Consider the following 18,603-nt stretch of genomic DNA (forward strand, 5'->3'; position numbering starts at 1 on the left):
CCCAAGGCAATGCATTAATAATCTAAAAATACCTGGAGAATGTATATTTGGTAAAACAAGTATTTACACCTCTTTCCCACTGTCTTCATTATTGAAATCACAGCAAAACACCAGATCCTACTGATTTAGCAGCAGTTGGACATTAGAAATGCATTTGGTGAAGACTTTACTGACTGTCTGTTGTCATGGTAACATCCCAGGTAAAAATAATTTCTCGAATAACTTATAAACAGACAGATGGCATAAAACCTCCTACGCTCTCCAAATTGAAGGAGATTCAGTAAAAGACAGTCAAAGACAGTGTTGATGCCAGTTCTGTGAAGTCCTGCATGTTGAAGAAGGCACATCTCCAAGGTCTTGCTTGTGCTGGCAGTAACTCACCTCAGAACATGAACAAAAGGGAGATCAGGGACGTTACAGGAAGTGATGAGACACAAGTCAAGTCAGCACTCTTGTGTAGGCTCTCCCAAGGGATTACCAAGGTGCCCTGAAATGATGATCCTACATAAAATAAAGAAATTAATCCCGTGCTGTAACAGGGAACAAAAGCTTTTCTTGGAATTGCTGAAGCCCTGCCCTGCTTATCCTCTGGCAAGGAAATGAGAAATATCACAGACTGCCCTCACGTTGCACGTGCAATACACATCAGTGCATCTGCAATATGTAATTTTAAAGCTTTTTTATTTTTTCAACATAAGCTTTCTGAAGACAGGAAAGCTGCAAAATCAGTAACATTCATGCCCAAGACAATCCCCTGCACCCTTACATTAGGACAAAGCACCAACACGTGAACTGGAAGTTGTACTCAGGATGATGTCACCTATGAAACAGCCCATTGGACTGAACCACGTTCCTCGTGAAATCCAAAATCTCCCTCTGCCAAGTCACGCCCCAATTAAGTCATTTCAACATTCTGACTCAACTCTCTTAATTCTAAAAATAGGCTAAACAAGAGCTGTGCCTTCTCAAAGGAGCTGTGGACAAGGCAGGGATCACAGAAGCAGCCACAGCTACACTCGCACTATTCTTGGGCAGGATCATAAATTCCAATTAAAAACCTGCACTTTCCCAAAAATAGTGAACAGCTTTCTCCTGAAAAGAGCAGATGCTGAGCACTGTTGTCAGAAAAAGCCAGAGCTTTTTCCAAGGGAAACAGATTGTTCAACATAAAGAATTCAAAGCAGCTGAGAGCCCAGGAAAAGGAGCATTAGATCAAAACACACTTCTCCCCATTAGACATTGTTTGTGCTTCATTTTTGCATTTATCTGCTATTTTAGCTAAGCTTCCCTTGCCCCTCAGTTACTTTTCTCAACAGGTGCACAAGAAAAGGGCAGTAACACCACAACAATTGTTTTTCTTTTGATAGTTTTGTGCTATCTCTGCCTACAAGTTTTTTAATGGCCACATTTACTGGAATTTCCATCTTCTCTGGCCAAATAAAACCCCTCATTATTAAAGAGGAAAAGCAAAGACACATTGTCACAACTTGCCCATGCTCTCTAGTGCACTGTGGTCAGTCTAATGCCAATAAATAAATACTGCTCTCTTTTTCACTGAGATCTCACTAACATCTTTGAGTAAATTAATACCTTTCAGTTCTCCAAAGAAAAATCAAGTATTTTGAGGAGAAACACTCATATCTTTCAGTATCTGCATTTTTACAGTACTGTAAAAGGGTGAAAGTGAAAAAGTAGAATTTTAAATTTTACATCCCCCCATTTCCATGTCCCAAGAATGAGTGAGGTAAAAAAACCCACAAAGTCTGGCCTTATGATGTGTTATGGTAGAGAAGTAATCTTGAATATGAGCTTATTTTTGTCTGCCTGTTTCTGTCCCAATATCTCAGTGTAGGTTTAACTTGATCATTTTCTCTACAAGCTTAAGTCACTTAAAACCATCATTCACAGCAACACACATAATCTCCATAAAGGTCAGTTATTTAGTACTGTTACTTTTGGTGTGACTACCTGCAAACGGATGTCTTTTCCCCCCAGTGGTGTTAAGTTCACAGCCTCAGAGCAGTGCAATGTGCTGCTATCACCCATCAGCAACTGAACCAGAGAAACAATTTCATTTAACTCTGTAATCAGCATTTGGTGCCACCAGCTCCATTTGGCTTAAAAGTGGAAGGCAGCAGTGCTACTGTCACACCCAAACTCTAAAAACATCAAGCAAAAGCAAGTCACTTAAGGAGTGAATTTAAGCACAATTCCAAAACCATGCAGGCATGTTCCTTTAGAACTCTTACTTGGACTAAATAAAGAATAAGTAAGACCTGTGACATGAAGTTATTCCAAGAGACATTGGAAGAATGCTTCTTCCCCCTCACAGTGTAATTTGAACACTGCAAACCAAAAAAAAAAAGCGAGTCATCTCTTGAAATTGCAATGGCAGGGGACTGAAAATCAGAAGGACCAGCAGCCAGTTCAGTTATCTGAGCACCCAACGTGGTCGTAACGAAGGGGATTATTTTACCCACTGTTAAATCTTCTCCCACTTAAATCAGATAGTGCTGCACAACACTGCAGCATCAGGAAGAAATCCCTGCATGCTGAAGCTGTTATGAATGTTTTCTGTTACCCACAAAGCCTGACAGCTGAAACTTCTTGTTTCCTTTAATACAGTCAAACTAGTTTCAGCTAAATGCTCCCAGTTTGTTGCCTTTTCTTCTTTTTTTTTTCTTTTTTTTGGTGTGTGTTTTTTTAATATTTACCTGAAGTCTATGAGTGTATCACTGAGTTATTCAATCAAACCACTTCTCAGGTTAGACTTAATTCACCAGTCAGCATAAAGGGGGATTGTAACAGAGGAAGAAGGCAGGGAAAAAATGAAAATGACATCAAGCTTGCTAAATATGTATTGTTTATTAAGGCTTGTATTCTCCTAGAGGAAAAAGTTAATCTGATGCTGTCCATTACCCCTTACAGGCAGTAACAGTCCAGAGACAGAGTTATACGTTCTAAATACAAGTCTAAATGATACAGATTAAACTTTATTTAAATTGGAGGTCCTTTTGGAGTAAATAGTATTCAGAAGATACTTGCTTTCTAATATAGTAAAAGATCCTCTACAATAAACACGTGCAGATTCAGTGTGCTAGAGCAGCGGACATGAGCACCATTTCCATGCTTAATTGGAACTCCAGTTGGTGACAGGTTCTCCGACGGTCCCCTCACTCCACAAAAACATGACAGCAAATTCAGTTTCTTAAAACAGGTTTTTTTACTCATCCAACAGAAAAAAAAAAATATTAGACATACACACCGTCAATTTTAAACATCTGAGGCATAATCCATCATATTATCCGTACTATTAGTTCCTACGTTAAAGCTCAGCATTATTGGTATAAAAACTTTAAATGGCATTAGGATTTGGGGGGCTGGGAGGGAGTAATGAAGGGAAGGATTAAAAATGATCTGCAAGTTAACTAATAACACCTGAAAGCTGAAACAGGTTTAAACACATTGTTTAAAACCCCTGCAATGTCGATAGCATCACATTATTATTTAATTAAGCTACAAAAACCGTAAAGCAGAATTATGGCTGAGAGAAAGCATCTCGCTCACCCTCGGCAGGATATGGAATAACAGATGCACACTGAAGCACTGGTTAACAGAATGTGAAAGGGAAATATTTTCCAGAGAAACAGTTTCACTGACAATTTGATTTTCTACTAGACAGAAAAAACCAACATGGCGCATCAGCAGTTTTAAAAGTGTAATTGTACAGATAAATAAAGAGGCAGAGCAGCTGCACAAAGTGATCAGAAATTAAGGTTTGGGTTTTTTTCCATTTCGAAATTCTGAAGTGCAGTATCTTAAGAGGTTTTTCAAATGACAAAAAACAAAAAAAAATCAATGCATGGTTTCTTACTTCCGCCATGAAGAAAAGGGTTTGGGAGGAGGATAAAGGAAGATTTGTCATGTATTTTCCATAATCTCTATATCTGGCTAGGAACATAATTCGTGCCAAAATAAAGTCTTTGGGAAGCACTGACACTTTAGTATGCTCATGTATAGGTCCACATTAGGTTAATATAACTGTTTATCAACTTAAAAAAATAAAAACAGACACACCTTTATTAATGATTTCTACAGAATTTTACATAGAAAAAAAAGATACAAATTAATGCAGATCCACTTGGGCAAAAATAAACTACAATGTACTTAAAGATGTGACAACTTAATTTCCCCTGCACGAGAAGATATATTGGAGCTGAAAGCTTTAGTTTGTCCTGATGCCAGGATACAGCACCAGTTATACTTAATTTTGTTTCTCATAGTCGAATTTAATACCAGTTCTAGTATATATATCAAACTGTATATGTTTATTCTTATTGTTTGTTTCGATTCTGACGTTCCTGCAAAGAGAAAAAAGTTAAGATTTTAGTCAAATGAACAAGCAAAAAGTTTTTAGTAGATTTAACAGCACTAATGTGATCCCAGATAATTACACACTTAAACCAATGCTGCTACATTTTATAAATATATTGTTTATACCCAAAAAGCCCAAGGACTTGATAACTTAATGTTTAACTGCAGCCTCAAGTGGAACATCTGAATGAATACCTGCACAGCCACTTCAAACCAACAGCAGATGAAGGTCACTGAGAGAAAGGTATGAAATATCAACACTCCTAAAGAGAAACAGGATCTGCAATATTCTACTTTCTGGATTATTTTAGCTACTGCAGTAGTAGCACAACCAATACACGAGCAGAAAGCAGATGGCAGATTAGTGAACTCCACAGAACTGGTATAATTTTGAAGCACTCAAATGACTTTGGAGTTTAGTCACACTCAGTAAAAGCAGCAATTTGAGCTGTCTAGAAATTCTGTTCCTAATTCTTCCTGTCTGCTCAACTGTTCTGGGAGGCACTGGGAAATACTTGACAAGTCGGGGGGGGGGAAATATATCAGGTAGAAGACAAGTTATGTGCTTTTGCATGGTCTGATAAAACCCATCACGGCTGGACTGAACCACCCAAGTGTGTCCCAAACCATTCCAGTACAGCAGCTGGGGGGATCTCTGAGCCTCTCTCAAAAGTTTCTGCTAATCACAAATCCTGAAAACAGATAAAGGCCATCTAAGGGATGCAGCACCTGCAGGTGAATCTTGGCTAAGGGAGCCTGTGCTCTGCCAGCAGCAAACAGGGAGGCCTTTGGAGCAGTGTCTGCACAGGGATTACACAGACACACTGAGAATGCCTGAACAAAACCAGGGGGGACTTGTTCACTGTTTCAGGAGCCCCACAAGCTGCAGAAAATGCCACAGACAGCAGGACAAAACCATGCTGCTGTATTCTTTAGTCCTGTGCATTCTCCAGCTAAGGCACCAGCTAAGGTAGACTGAATAGAAAGGGCCCAGCCTTCCCATTTCCCACTCCATCCCAACACTGTCTAGAACAGACTGTACAGTGCAGAACTGGCATGGAAAGACACAGCTCTGCAAATGCATCAATATGGCACCAAATCCTATTTCAAGCAAGAAAATTGTGAACTAGCCCAAGCAGCAACAACAGCCAACTCCTAAACGAACGCCTTCACATTCTACTTGTTTTGTGGAATCCTTCTGTATAAAATTCCTCTGAGAATTGTTTCTGTTGCGATATAAAGCTTATTTGCAAATATACCAAACATTATAAATGTAACAGACTGCATTTGCTGCTTCAGCTGGTCACAGCATAAAAATCAGAAGAGATTTTAAAAACCGGAATATATTGATTTCTGCCTCCAGGCAGAATATTAATATTTCAATATTCATAATAAAATTAAATCAACAAGGTCCAGTATGAATTCTTAATCTATGATTTAAGGTAGAAGTAAGAAATAGCAAAACTGTTTTACCAAATCAACAAAACAGACTGTGTAAAGTGGCAGAATTAATTTTAAAAATCTATATTCCTCCTGTCTTTTAACTGCTGACTATGGTGAACTGTCAATGAAAGACATTTCTTAGTGGCAAAGCATCAGAACATATTACATGTTGAATGTTCTTAATAAAAGGAGCTTATGTCTGCCTGACATTTCAAACAAAAGGTAGTTAGAAAGAATCTAGAACTGAATCATATCAGCTCGTTTTCAGGCTTCAAAAAAAAAAAGTAATTGTTCCATCCTACCTCCATTTCTAAGGTGGCACATCCCCTTTAACTCTACTGCCCTGCCATGCTCAGCAGCCCATTCTTGCCCATTGCCACCTTACATAACTTTTTAGTTTCCTGTGCAGTCACCCGCTAACCGTCATAATTTGACTTGCTTTAAAAATTGAAGGTTTACATCCTCATGGACTAGTCCCACATAAACAGAGACAGGCTGGCACCTGAGACTTCTACCTGGTACCTGGAAAATGGCATTCAGAAACTCAGCTCAGGCTTTATAATTCAGTAAAAAGCGCTATTTACTGAGCAAGTTCTCAAGCAGTTCCTCCTACCTTGCTGCTTGCTTTCTCTCTTGGGGGCTAATCTGAGTCTTCCTCTTTACCAGTGTCTGAAACCACATAAACTGATGCAACAATTCTTCGTGCTTCTGAGCATGGCTGCTTTTTAGAAGCTCTAACTCTCAAATTCTCTTCCTTACTGCTATTTAGCACTACTGCAAGCAAGAACAAACAGTTTTGTAAGCAACTAACAAAGCTTTGCTCGTTTTGGTTCTGAAGATCCGGAGCCTTCACAGTTTCTCTTCTCCAGTGGAATTCTCCAGTACCTCACAGGAGAGCTCCTGTTGCATTTCTCCTTCGTGACACTAATGTATATGGTCTTCAGACACAGGGAAAATGGGTTTTCACATAACTTGCAGAAGTTTCCATCTTGGAGACACTCGTCCCTGTCAAACTTCTGTTCTCTTCACCTCAGTCTAAAATATCTTCACCCTTCCTACTAAACTTAGTCAAAGTCAACAGGATCAAAGTATTCATCTTCAGACACAAAAATATAAATGTTTTCTTTATATCAGGAACATGGTATTAATCTTATAAATGTTTTTTAGCTAGAGCTTTGGAGGAAGGACAATATTCCATCCTTAAAAGTCCTATTTCAATGAGTGTGTTCACAGAAAGCTCACTGAGAGGAATCACAGTGTGCTAGAAGAAAAGGAGTATTTCCAAGCGCCAACATGGACCAGTCAACACTTTTCAGTATTTAATCACCTAAAGGAGAACTGGTCATCTTGGAGCTTTCTGAGGCCATGCAGCTCAAGCTCCAAGGAGCAGACCTTGGAATAGCTGGGTGCCTTGACCCAGAGCAGAGGTGACAGCACAGCAGCCCAGTACAGGAACTGTGACCATGTGCTTAGGCACAGATCTGTGAGGACCAGCTGCTGACAGCTGATCTGTCACCTGCCCTACCATGAGATGCAAATAAATTTACCAAAATCTACAACAAGTTTATTGCCTTTACAAGCTTTTTAACTTCAGAAGATAAACTTAACTTTGTTAAGACTGTGCAAGCACGTTTTTAGGGACTGTTAATAATTAACACCACATTATACTGTATTTTCTTTTGAAGAAGCTCTCATATGTCACAACTTTTTTACATTTTCAGAGCATGAGTTTAACCATGGAAGTTGCCCTCTGTGGACAATGTAAGAGCCCTGGAACTGACTGAAAAAGGCTGGGAGGGTCAGGAGAGATTTCAGGCCACTCACTGTTTTGCTATTTCGTTCCAGACCCCAATATCCTTCCATTACTCCTTTCCCAGGTTCTGGGTCAAAAGACTGGGCTTAAATATTTTATCACTATGGCAAATCAAAAGCTGGACTTACATCCCAGCATGACCAAATCCTCCCTCAATTCCAGATACCGCAGTACTGGTACCAGTGATGGATCTTTGGCACTTCACTGAATTCCATCCAGCACTGCACCTGCCAAACCCTCACCTGCTCACTGGGCACTGACACAGAGGTTCCTGCAGCAGTTCAGCTCACACACACTGGGGCTGGCTCTGCACATCAGTTATGGAAATGCTGGTTGGCAACAAACTGGAACCATCTACAGAACTGAAATGCCAGCGCACTGCACTGATTATGTTGTTGTTCCCTATGAAATATCTGTGTATAAATGACATTGTGGCATTCAAGTGCTCCCTGTGCAGATTTTTAAGATCTCTGGCCTTTTGGAATCACGACAGTGGTGAAACAGAGGCACAACATTTCAACAAGTAATTAATTTTGCAGTTTAAACAGAGTATATTGAATAAAATCAGTAATTTGAGAATCCATTAAGATGGCACATATACAAACAACCATCTGAAATGTCAATTAGGTCATAAGATACCTTAACTGGTAATGAGAGTCTTCAAAAATTATTGTGAGAGGAACATTAACTTTGTTTAACAGTAAGGCTTTAACTTCAATAGCACAAACTTCTTCATGATAAAAACTTTAAGTGTGTGTGTACATCCTGCAAAAAAACTCTTCTAATAAACAGCTGGACTTCTAAAATTCATTTAGTCAAGGAAGGGGAAAAATACTGACTTTCCAGGAAATAGTTTTAGAGAGTGCAACCTGACAAGCAGCGTCTTAGTTTTCATTCCCTCCCTGCTGATCTGCTTTCCCTTTCTAGCACTGTTACCTTCCTCACTTTGGTGTCCCATTTTCTAAGCTATTTGGAGGTATCTAAGAAATATTAAATTAAGACTTCATATTTTATTTTGTGACTGTGTCATACAAGCTAGAGCCTCGGTTTTAAATGAGGAAGAAAAATGCGTTATTTTGAAAAAATGATCCTGTTGTATAGCAAGCAGTGATGTGGTAAGAATATGTTTCAGCACTTGAACTGAAAGTGGGAATTTAGCTGTGTTTATTAAACGAACCCAAAATGGGATCAGCCCTCTGAGCTACTACAAAGCCAAGGAATTTCAGTGTTCAGCATGCCACCACCAGGATCCTCCTCGGGCCAGCAAGTTATCTGTGTAAGAGCATAACTCTCACTTTCCCCATACTCTCACTCCTTACACATACACACTGTTCTCCCCTCCAGATTTGGCAGCAAATCCCAGGGAGACTCAGCATTATTAAAAACCCAAACCAATCCCACCCCTCTACACCATAAACACTGGACAGAGGAACCCAGCCCACCTTAGTCAACACTCTCTCCTATGTAAGAGAACCTCTCCAAGACACAGGTTGCATTAAATATTGAATTGCTGATTGTCTACTGAAGGAATGAAGTGTTCAAGTAAAGGCTTTTACGTTTTACCTTGTGAAACCCCATGGGGAGTACACAAGAAAAACTTCCAGTTTTAAGCTGTCCTTCCCTGCTGTGCTGAGGTCAGCTATGCACATCTATCACAGCCAGGAAAAGTTCAGCTAAAAAGTTTTTAAGATGCTGAACTCTTTTTCCTCTCATACTTCAAGGGTACATTATATGAAGACAGTTTAAAGCAATTTTAAATGGCAATAAAAACTTTAAAAAGGCAATCTTAAAATTTAAGCTGCAGGAACATGCATTAAGTCTTTGCTTTAAAAACATCCTGAAGCAAGTGCAAACTGCACTAAACTAAACCTGTCAAACAAATGCTGTATCTGCAATGCTGCACAAAAAAGGTCTGAGAAACACTATCAACATCAAGCAAATTTAAGTTTTACTTGGGTAGTAACTACACACCCCAACACCTATTATTTTGTCAGGCCATTACTTCCAGAATGCCTAATTAGAGAAAGGCATTCTTGAAGCTGAGGTCATGGGATAGAGAGGGACAGAGGTCTCCCGTGGTAGACTTAGAGCCATGAAAGTGTATGGAAATTTTTACTACACTCTCCCACTTACTGCCCAAACTTCTCTTACTAAGGCTCCACTCAAAACTTCAAGAATTAGTAGACAGATTAAACCTGGGAACTGAAAACCTTTATTTATCCAAATAATACATGTGACTTCAGCAGCAGAAATGCAATCTTTCTAGCACTATTCCAGCAATTTTATGCAACTCTTTCTTTTCCAGAGAGATCAACTGAACAAACAAAATCAGGTTTCTTGTTTTTAAAGGTGATGTACAAATTCCAAATACCAGTACAGGTATCAATTCTGATATCCCAGTTCCAGTCAAACAGTGTTAAAACACCCCGTAGTTAAGGCAAAAAACTTAAGTGCAATCACTGGCAGAATCCAATTCTGAAACAGAAACTATTTTCTAGTTTATTAACCATTTTAAGATAAAAAAATAAATCAAACTCCAATAAACTGGACATCAAGTCCTTTACCTGCATTACTGCTTAGGTTTCTGCTTCGAAACTCATCAGCTACGAAACTTTTCACAGACAGATTTGCATCAGGTTTTTTTGTGTTGTTAAACACACATGAAACCATCGAGACATATTAAAAACATTTCAAATTCCTACTTACATTTTTCCACCATAGCAGCCTTCACATTTCATTTTCCCCATATCTGTGTATAAAATAAATTTTTTAATAAGTTTACCTTCCGCACCACCTCCTCCTCTTCCTGGCGCTTTTCATAATGAGAAAAGTCATCAAAGATGGAGGTCGTGTGCTTGTAAGTAGCAATAATTTTAAGCACTTGTTTTGCTTTTTCTAAGGGCACCTCCTGTGTATCACGGGAGTTTGTAACGGGTTTGTTGTCATTGTTCTCCAGCCTGATGTGTCGGAGTTGGTTGTTGGGCACATCCTTCACAAAGATCCACTTGACATCAAATTTCCCCTTCCACTTGTCCTGAGACCAGACACCCGCGCTGGTGCCATAGTCCACAGGTGATTTCATCTCTGCAACTCCACAGAAGTGTCCACTGCCATTGACACTGAACAGCAAGTAGACTGGACCCTTGCTGTTCATGGACCGAAAAGCGCTGTCCAGGCGTTTGTTGCCGTGTTCTGTACTACACCAAATAGAATACTTAATGGAACGATGAATATCATCCTCAGAATAGCTCTTTATTATGAACACGCGTCCATTTTTAAGGTTCCATTCGAAATCTTTAGGGTTATAGCTGTGAGCAGCTTTCAGTTTTTCCAGGACAGGATGGGACTCTCCGCTGGGGACAGGGTTGGGCTGGGTGCTGCCAGCTGAGCTGCTGTCGGTACCAGTTCCTCCACTTTGGCCAAAAGCTGCGTTTCTGTTGCGAGGAGCCACCCAGCGATTCTGGGGTGGCTGCTGAGGGGCCTGATACTGCGGCTGAGTCAATGGAGGAGGCTGAGTTGGAACAGGCTGAACAATTGGTTGCTGTGGCTGTGGAACAGACTGAGGAGAAGGTATCTGTTGGGGGGCAGGAACTTTTGCCACAGGACCCTTATTGTCCCAAGTACCTATGTCCATATTATGCTTTATAGGGGGAGGAGGCAACGCTCCTCCGATTACAGGTCCAGTTTTTGTTTTCATTTTAGGCTGTGGTTTCGCAGGCTTACTGGCAATAGCAGCCCAAGAGGTTGGTTTAGATACTGGCAAGTTTACATTAGATCCATTACCAGAGAGGGCACCTGTCATCCCGGCACTGTTAACAACAGAACCTACTGTTTTCACCGCAGAAGTTGTAACATCTCCACCAATCTTAAGTCCAACCATTCCCTGTTCAATACTGTTCATCCCAGGAGCTTTATTTAAAGTATCATTATGAAATCCTGTTTGTCCATCCACAATGGTGCCACCCAGTGAACTGGGTGGGTAGCTGTAACTGCTCCCATATGCTGAACTTTGAGTCTGCTGTCCTTGGGACCCGCTTGTTCCCCAAGCTGAGAAGGCAGGATTTTCAGGGAAAAAGTTAAACCGGTGTTGATAGATATTATTTCCCAGACCCCCAGGCTGTCCAAAAACAGCATCGTGCATAAAATGATGATCTCCATTACTGAGCTGTCCATAGGTGGTGAGATAAGGGATAGGAGGATCTCCTCCTGTAGACCATGGTGCTTCACTGAGAGAATAGGGGAACCCAATAGATGGTGGATAATAACTGGACAGATAAGGATCAGTCATTGATGGATAGCTACTGTTCTGTTAAAGAAAAAAAAAGTCACCAGATAAATAAACCCTTCATTTATAGGTAGCCACAACACTGTTCATCACCAAACAGAAAAGAAAAATAAGAGACAAGGTAACGTAATTCCTAATTGCAGATTTTAGTTGACACTCCAAGAAAGATTCAGGGCTAAAATGGAATATCTCGGCATTTATAATATACCCCAGAACTACTGGCTCACAGATTTTGAAACCATGTAATCTTAGTTACAATACTTAAGGTTATTTAGTAGTTAATATCCCAAAGGATTCCAGGCAACTTAACTAGCTATATTTTGTAGCTCACAGAACTAAGGATATTTAGCATTTCTACAATGCTACACCAGAGGAGCTTTAGACTACACTAGCTTAATATGACAACACATATTATTACAATCCTCATTATGGAGTTGTTTTGAGGGGCCAACAGTCTCCAGCAAGCAAAACACATCTCAAGTGGTAAAACATGTAAAGGCTACTTTTGACACACAGGAGCACAGCCAGACCACACACAGGCCAAGTTTGCAACAGGCAGACCTAAGAACCCCCAACTGAGATTAAGGCCACTGATGCACCACAGACAAACACATGCAAAGATGGCACATGCCACCCAAACTGCTGGGAGAAAGACCCTCTCTAGCCTTTTGTGTAAGTCTCTTCATCCCTCAGTAAAGTTACAACTATGCAGGAGTGTTTCTGACTGTCCTTCCGAACAGGCCGTCTCTCCCACTCCATGAAATCAGAGACTGAATGCTTAAAACCAGGAGACCTCCTTGGAAATTTCCTCCCTTTCAATTGTTTTTAAACCAAGCTGAGAAAGCCTTCCTTCCAACTAACTCTTCTGCTGATACCTGATTTTTGAAACGTTCCCTATGATTCTCATATTCAAAAGAACAAAGCCAGAATATTCTAAAGTAGGTTTTATTCCTCTTCAAATAAACTTGCAGCATATGTACTGGAGACCTTCCAAACTGACACTCTAACTGTAATTACCAGTGAGGGGGAGGGAAGGTCAACATCTCCTGTTAATGAGTCAAACAGTAGCTCGCCTTTCCTTACTCATAAAGACTATTTTAAGAAGGGAAACTCTTCTTTCAAACTGAGAGATTTCAAACTTGGAAAAAAAAAAAAAAGTATCTGCAAAATTAGTGAAGCTGCATCAGAACTTCAGTCATTTTTCCAAAAATCTGATTATTTCTCAGCTTTTTTAAAAAATGAAGTAAAGAACTCTCCTTGCTGAGGATAAGCTTAATACCCAACTGATACAGAATCAGTTTTACTCTTCATTTTTCAACTACTCCTTTCCATGACATCCCAAAGTCAGAGTAATTCAGTATCCTTACATTCCATACACAGATGGATACCATAATATGCCTCCAAGACTTCCCTGTGGTACTGCAAACACTTCTGAGATCTAAACAGCCTAAATTCAATGTTATTGATTTTAAAAAATGATCTCTGCCACTGCTCATGCTGCCTTTATTTACATGCAAATCCTATCATTAACAAGAGTTACAGAAATCACCTGCCTATGAGATGGTCCTCTAAAATACATTGAATTTTCTGAGACTCACAAGCTAAAATAATCAATATTTAGCATATCAAAACATTTTTCTGAAAGACTTTACTTTGACAATGATGTGTGTTATATTTTAAAGTGTTATTATGAGAAAAAATGAAAAACAAATGCAGGTGAAAGGGAGGAGACATCAGCAGTTCTCTGAGATACTTATGTTCATATATTCTACAGATTTAGAATTCAGGACCAAAAAAAATAAGCCTAGAGAAAAGCAGGTGTTTTGTCCTAAAAATATTTATGCTAAAGGATTCTAGACAATTCTTGTGGCTGTCACCTCCTGTCACACAGCCTGTGAAGTCTCCACAAGGATTCTAACAAGATTAAAGGAAAGTTTCAGCAGGCATCCTTACCAAACATTCAATCTATTTGGACTGGCTTTATGCCAGAGTGTGTAAAAGAAACCCTGTCAAAAGTCCTTCCCTGCAACAACAGAACATTTATTTCAACAAACTTATCCTTGACCTTTCTGCACCCTTCCCTACTTTTTTTATCAAAAACACCACCAAACAAAAACAACAAATCAACCCAAGCATTCTGTTAATTAGGAAGGGAATCTCCTTTCCCCCACAGGATGCTACTTGCTAGTGATTCCCAGTTCCATATGACTAATCTCTTGGTTCTGAATGATTTTAGGTGGAAGATGCTTGTATATCAATAGTCTATTTGACTCAGCTCCCTTTGCTCTTGAAAGTGCTTTTAGTGTGCTTTACATCCCTGCATTAACTGCTGTTACCTGGAGCCCAGAACTTTTACGGTGAGAAGGCACTACTCAGACACGATTTCCAACAGAAAGATGGAAGACAATTATATTTTATGTGCTTTTATAGCATGCTCATACTCATTTTAAAGACTAATTTGTGTTTTGAAATGACCAAATTAATACAATATTACCAACTTACAGGAGATCTCTGATGTCAAAAAGATTGTTGTGTCAGCTGGGGCTATAATTTCTTAAGTATTTTTTAAAATATCCAACTGTTTTCAAATCTTTTATTGAGTTGTTTGTGTTTCCCAGTAATTTTTAAGGGCTGAATAAATCTGACTGGGTAACCAGATAATAAAGCTTTGTTCAGCAACATGGTTGTCTTCTGTACAAAATCTCACAGTCCTAATTAATGCCACTGTCACTTTTCACTTAAAATTGTAAGAGGACCTACACAATTGTTTCTTGTAGCATGCCAACTTCCCACTGCAGCAGAAATAAATCGCTCAATGGAGCTACACTGTCACAAAGAAAACTTTTATTATAATTATGGAAATTCTAACAGCCGTAGCAATTTTTCTATTTAAACCTAATAATTGGGCTTGTTGACAGCAAAGACAAGTTTTCTACAATTAAACTGTAACAGATGGCTCTACCTTTCTTCTGTGTTAAACATTCAGTATATTTCACATTAGAAAACACAGCTTGGTTGAAATTACAAACAAATGTGATGAAGAGGAATTTAAAAAAATTAGAGGAAGGTGAAAACTTAAATTTATTTTAAAATTAATGCTGCATTAAAAAATAAAATTTTACTTCCTTTTTCCCCCCCACAAATTTTCTGCTTTTATACCTCCTACAGCACGTTAATTCCAGAAGAGGGAATGCTTCCCATTAAATTAATTTAACTTTGTGTAAGCCTGGTGAACGTGTGTATGCTGCAAGAGAGCTCAGTGATGTCATCATTTTTAACAGTGGCATCTATCAGTTTCAGGATGAATTATGAATTTCCTTTCTAAAATGTAACACTTAGCCTTTCCATCAAGAAATAATCAGGTAGTTCTGGGAAGTGTCTCTCTCTGAAATGGCAATTCATACTTAATGAAAACTTTTTGCTGCTTCAGTTTCTTTACAGTTTGTTCACCTTGATGATTTGAATGTTAAGTCAAAAATTACCTCAATCACAAGATATTTTCAATTATAATCATATTTAAGTCATGGATGTTAATTTAATGTACATTATAATGAGAGTTTGCATTACAGTACCTTACTCTGAAGTAACATATCTTTAATTCTTAAGATATTCCAGAGGACACGAAAGAATAACATTTGCTGAAGTGCAAAAAGTGGGACAACTCTACAGACTAGCTAGAGAGCATCAAAACCAAACTTCAACTACATTAATTTCTAGGATTATATAAATAATTGAAATCAGGAGAGCCCAAAAGCAGAACTTTAAGACTCCCACATGCAACTTGTCTATCAAAGAACTGTAAGATCCAAGTCTGTCCCAGTCCAGCCTTATCAATAACCTGCAATGTGAGGAGCAATCAGCTCCAACTACTTGGAGCATCAACTTCATTTTCACTTGTGGCCATCTGGATATGCAGAGTAATATTAGCTCTGGGAGCACAAATGCTGGTTGTATCAGCAAGTAACACAATATGCTGTCATTTCTTTTTCCATTTCTATTTAAGGAATTTGCTCCCTCCACACAATCCTATGAATTGAGTGCCAACAGCATGCCTAAGGAAAAAAAAAAAAAAACTAAGTTAAAAATACACTAACCTGATTTGACTGCCCGGAAAGGTAAGGTTCAAAATCGTTGTCATGAACTGTGTCCTTCTGATGTAACGAACCATTTTGTACTACAAGAAAAGGGTTACAACAGATTATAACACCATGAGCAGCATTTCAGGAATGACTTCCACCCTATGCTGCTTTCTGAAAAGCCATATTTTTTCTTCAAAGCGTGAAGACTCATAAAAAGACCAGGGGATGACAATTTTTCCCATAAAACTCTTTACAGTACTGCTTATAAAACTAAGTTTGAGTAAATAAAAAAAAAAAATTCTATAGTTGAGAGTGAGTAGAAAACTCATGTGAATTAACTCTGAACAAATAGTAATTATTAAGAAGAATTTTGTGAAAAATATTGGGAAACAACATCTATTGTTCTGGTCCATAATTAGAACACTCAAACTCACAGTTCTCCCAGCGTGTTATTCACTGTTTAAGCTGGTTAAAATAAGATGATGTGAAGTTACATTTAATTATGAAATGATGACTGGTAAGTGCTTTGATATCCTGATATTTTCAGGAAAACTTAACTTTCAACGTTCTCATCTGTAAAACAGAGATATCTGCCATAATCAACGTCCTACTTCAGCATTAATGAACGTCTGAAGAAAAGCATTCAAAACCCATTACTGAAAGATATACAAACCCCAAACTGCTATTAGGTCCCTCCAAATTACTTCCTGTGTTTGCTTTAAATTTAAGAAAACAAGGTCAAATACATTGTATGACAGTTGCTGTATCTACCTATCTCATAGAACAGCTGGACTAAATACAACACTACACCAAATAGGACTTTTCGAAAAAAAGTTCAGGAATTTATCAAAATACTTCTGCAAAGTTCTTAAACAAGAGTAGAGGTAAAAGAGTGTTCACAAACACAGCAAACAGTGTCAAACTTTCTGCAACTGGAAGTAGATGAACTTTTAAGGTAGTTTAAGATCTACTGAAATGCATTTATGAGTTGAATATTACTAGTTTCTAAGCCTGAACAGTTACACACTTATTAGCAATCACAGGAACAATCAAGGTATTTCCTCAGATGGCTTGTTATTAAATTTAACTTCAAATAAAGCACAAGAGTTATGAGAAAGCCTGTTATCTCACCTGAGGTTAAAACTACCTTTTATTTAAAATTCCTTAAATTATTAAGTTTGTAGGCTTATGTCAATACCTCAGCCAACAGCAGAGCAGCAACACAACTGCATTCACAGAGCAGGAAGAGAGTGTGCAAAAGTATGTAAAAACATATATTGTACAGAGACATCCTTGTGACTTTATGTAGGAACCTGCTTTATTTTCAGGAAATGAGGAGCATTATTTAGTATCAACACACAGTCCTTCCCCCTGCAAACTCAGCAGCGTTAAGTGGGATGCAAGCAAGCTTGGATGAATGGCAGTTTACCTTATTTTGGAAACAAAGCACATATTGCCTCATTCCCAAATGTTTTCCATACAGATTAAGAGAGGTACATTTCTGCTCCCCAACAGGTACCTGTGTAATTGATCTATTACAGTAACAATTTAAGCGATCTCGGCACGATCCTCACCTTTATTATCCTGTCCCTTCGGTCTCTGGGAAGCCACGGCACATGATTAAGGGGGAGGGGGGAGGGAAGGGAAATTAAAAAAAAAAAAGTTAATTTTAGAAATATTGTCATATTGTCACCGCAAAACACGAGCACAGCGCCCGAGAATGGAGAAGAGGCTCATAAAAATTGCCAACAACATCTCGGGGTTTGCTGGAGCCGGGGCTGGAGCAGCGTGTTCCACGTATCACCCAGCACCGGCCTCCCTGAGAAATGGCCCCGGCTCTGGGGAGGCGGCGGGACCGCGCCGTGCCCTCGGGGGAAGCTGAGAACCACCGAGCTCCAGAGCAGCCCGCAGGGGGAAGAAAAGCCTCCCGGGGCCTCCCAGCCGCCGCAGGCCCGGGAACCCCCCGGCCTGCCGCTCACTCACCTGAGGGTCAACGCTTGTGGCAGACATAATTCATGTACAGGGCCGCCGTGGTTCAGCAGAGAGAGCGCCGGGGAGGGGGGCGAGGCGAGGCCGCGGGTGCTCGGCGGCCTGGCGGGGCCGAGCGGCGGCGGCGCCTCTCCTTGTCCTACCGCCTCTCAGCGAGACGGCGGGCGGGGAGAGTGGGCCACAGTGGGCCGCATGGGGAGGGAGGGACAACAGGGAGGCAGCCAGGCGCCTGCGTCGCGGGCGGCTGACCGTCCTGGGTGGCTTCGCGGCGGTGCTGGAGGGCGGCGGGTAGAATCGCTCTGTCGGCTCAGCAGGGCTTGCTTCATGAGGGCGGGTGCGCCCCGTGCTCTACATCATGCCCGCCTCGCGGCCGGGCCCTCGGCGCACACGCTGATCGTTGAGCCTGAGCTGCAGGGGGGCAGTGCGGCGCCGCCGCCGACTCCAATGGCGCGGCGGGCCCGGGCTGCGGTGACGTCAGCCGCGAGCGCGCGGCGGGGCGCGCCGGGAGCGCAGGACGGCGATGGCGGGGGAAGGCGCGCGCGGGGCGGCGGCGGCTCTGCGCGTGCGCGGGGCGGAGGGAGCCGAGGGGGACGGGGGGAATGAGGGAGGTGAGGGGATGA

At 40.4% G+C, this 18,603-nt stretch overlaps 1 protein-coding gene across 4 annotated transcripts; it reads right to left on the bottom strand.

Moving 5' to 3' along the window:
• Positions 1-2,846: 2,846 nt before the first annotated feature.
• On the bottom strand, positions 2,847-18,116 carry YTHDF1 (YTH N6-methyladenosine RNA binding protein 1). 4 transcript variants are annotated; one of them, XR_001920818.2, is made up of 6 exons: positions 17,978-18,116; positions 17,569-17,593; positions 16,010-16,089; positions 10,413-11,936; positions 6,431-6,591; positions 2,847-4,361 (listed from the first exon to the last, which is right to left on the bottom strand). XR_001920818.2 is itself a non-coding variant. In XM_018073817.2 (5 exons), the coding sequence occupies exons 1-5, from the start codon at positions 18,002-18,004 to the stop codon at positions 4,335-4,337; spliced, it is 1,683 nt and encodes a 560-aa protein (XP_017929306.1). In that variant the 5' UTR covers positions 18,005-18,116; the 3' UTR covers positions 2,847-4,334. The 4 variants fall into 4 exon arrangements, 3 of the variants coding, with proteins under 3 accessions (XP_017929306.1, XP_017929303.1, XP_017929305.1); XM_018073817.2 differs by lacking the exon at positions 6,431-6,591; XM_018073814.2 differs by lacking the exon at positions 6,431-6,591 and having other exon boundaries at positions 10,337-11,936.
• Between the last annotated feature and the right edge of the window lie 487 nt (positions 18,117-18,603).

Source organism: Manacus vitellinus, unplaced genomic scaffold (genome assembly GCF_001715985.3).
Source record: "Manacus vitellinus isolate BGI_N305 unplaced genomic scaffold, ASM171598v3 scaffold_26_pilon, whole genome shotgun sequence".
Lineage (NCBI taxonomy): Eukaryota > Metazoa > Chordata > Aves > Passeriformes > Pipridae > Manacus > Manacus vitellinus.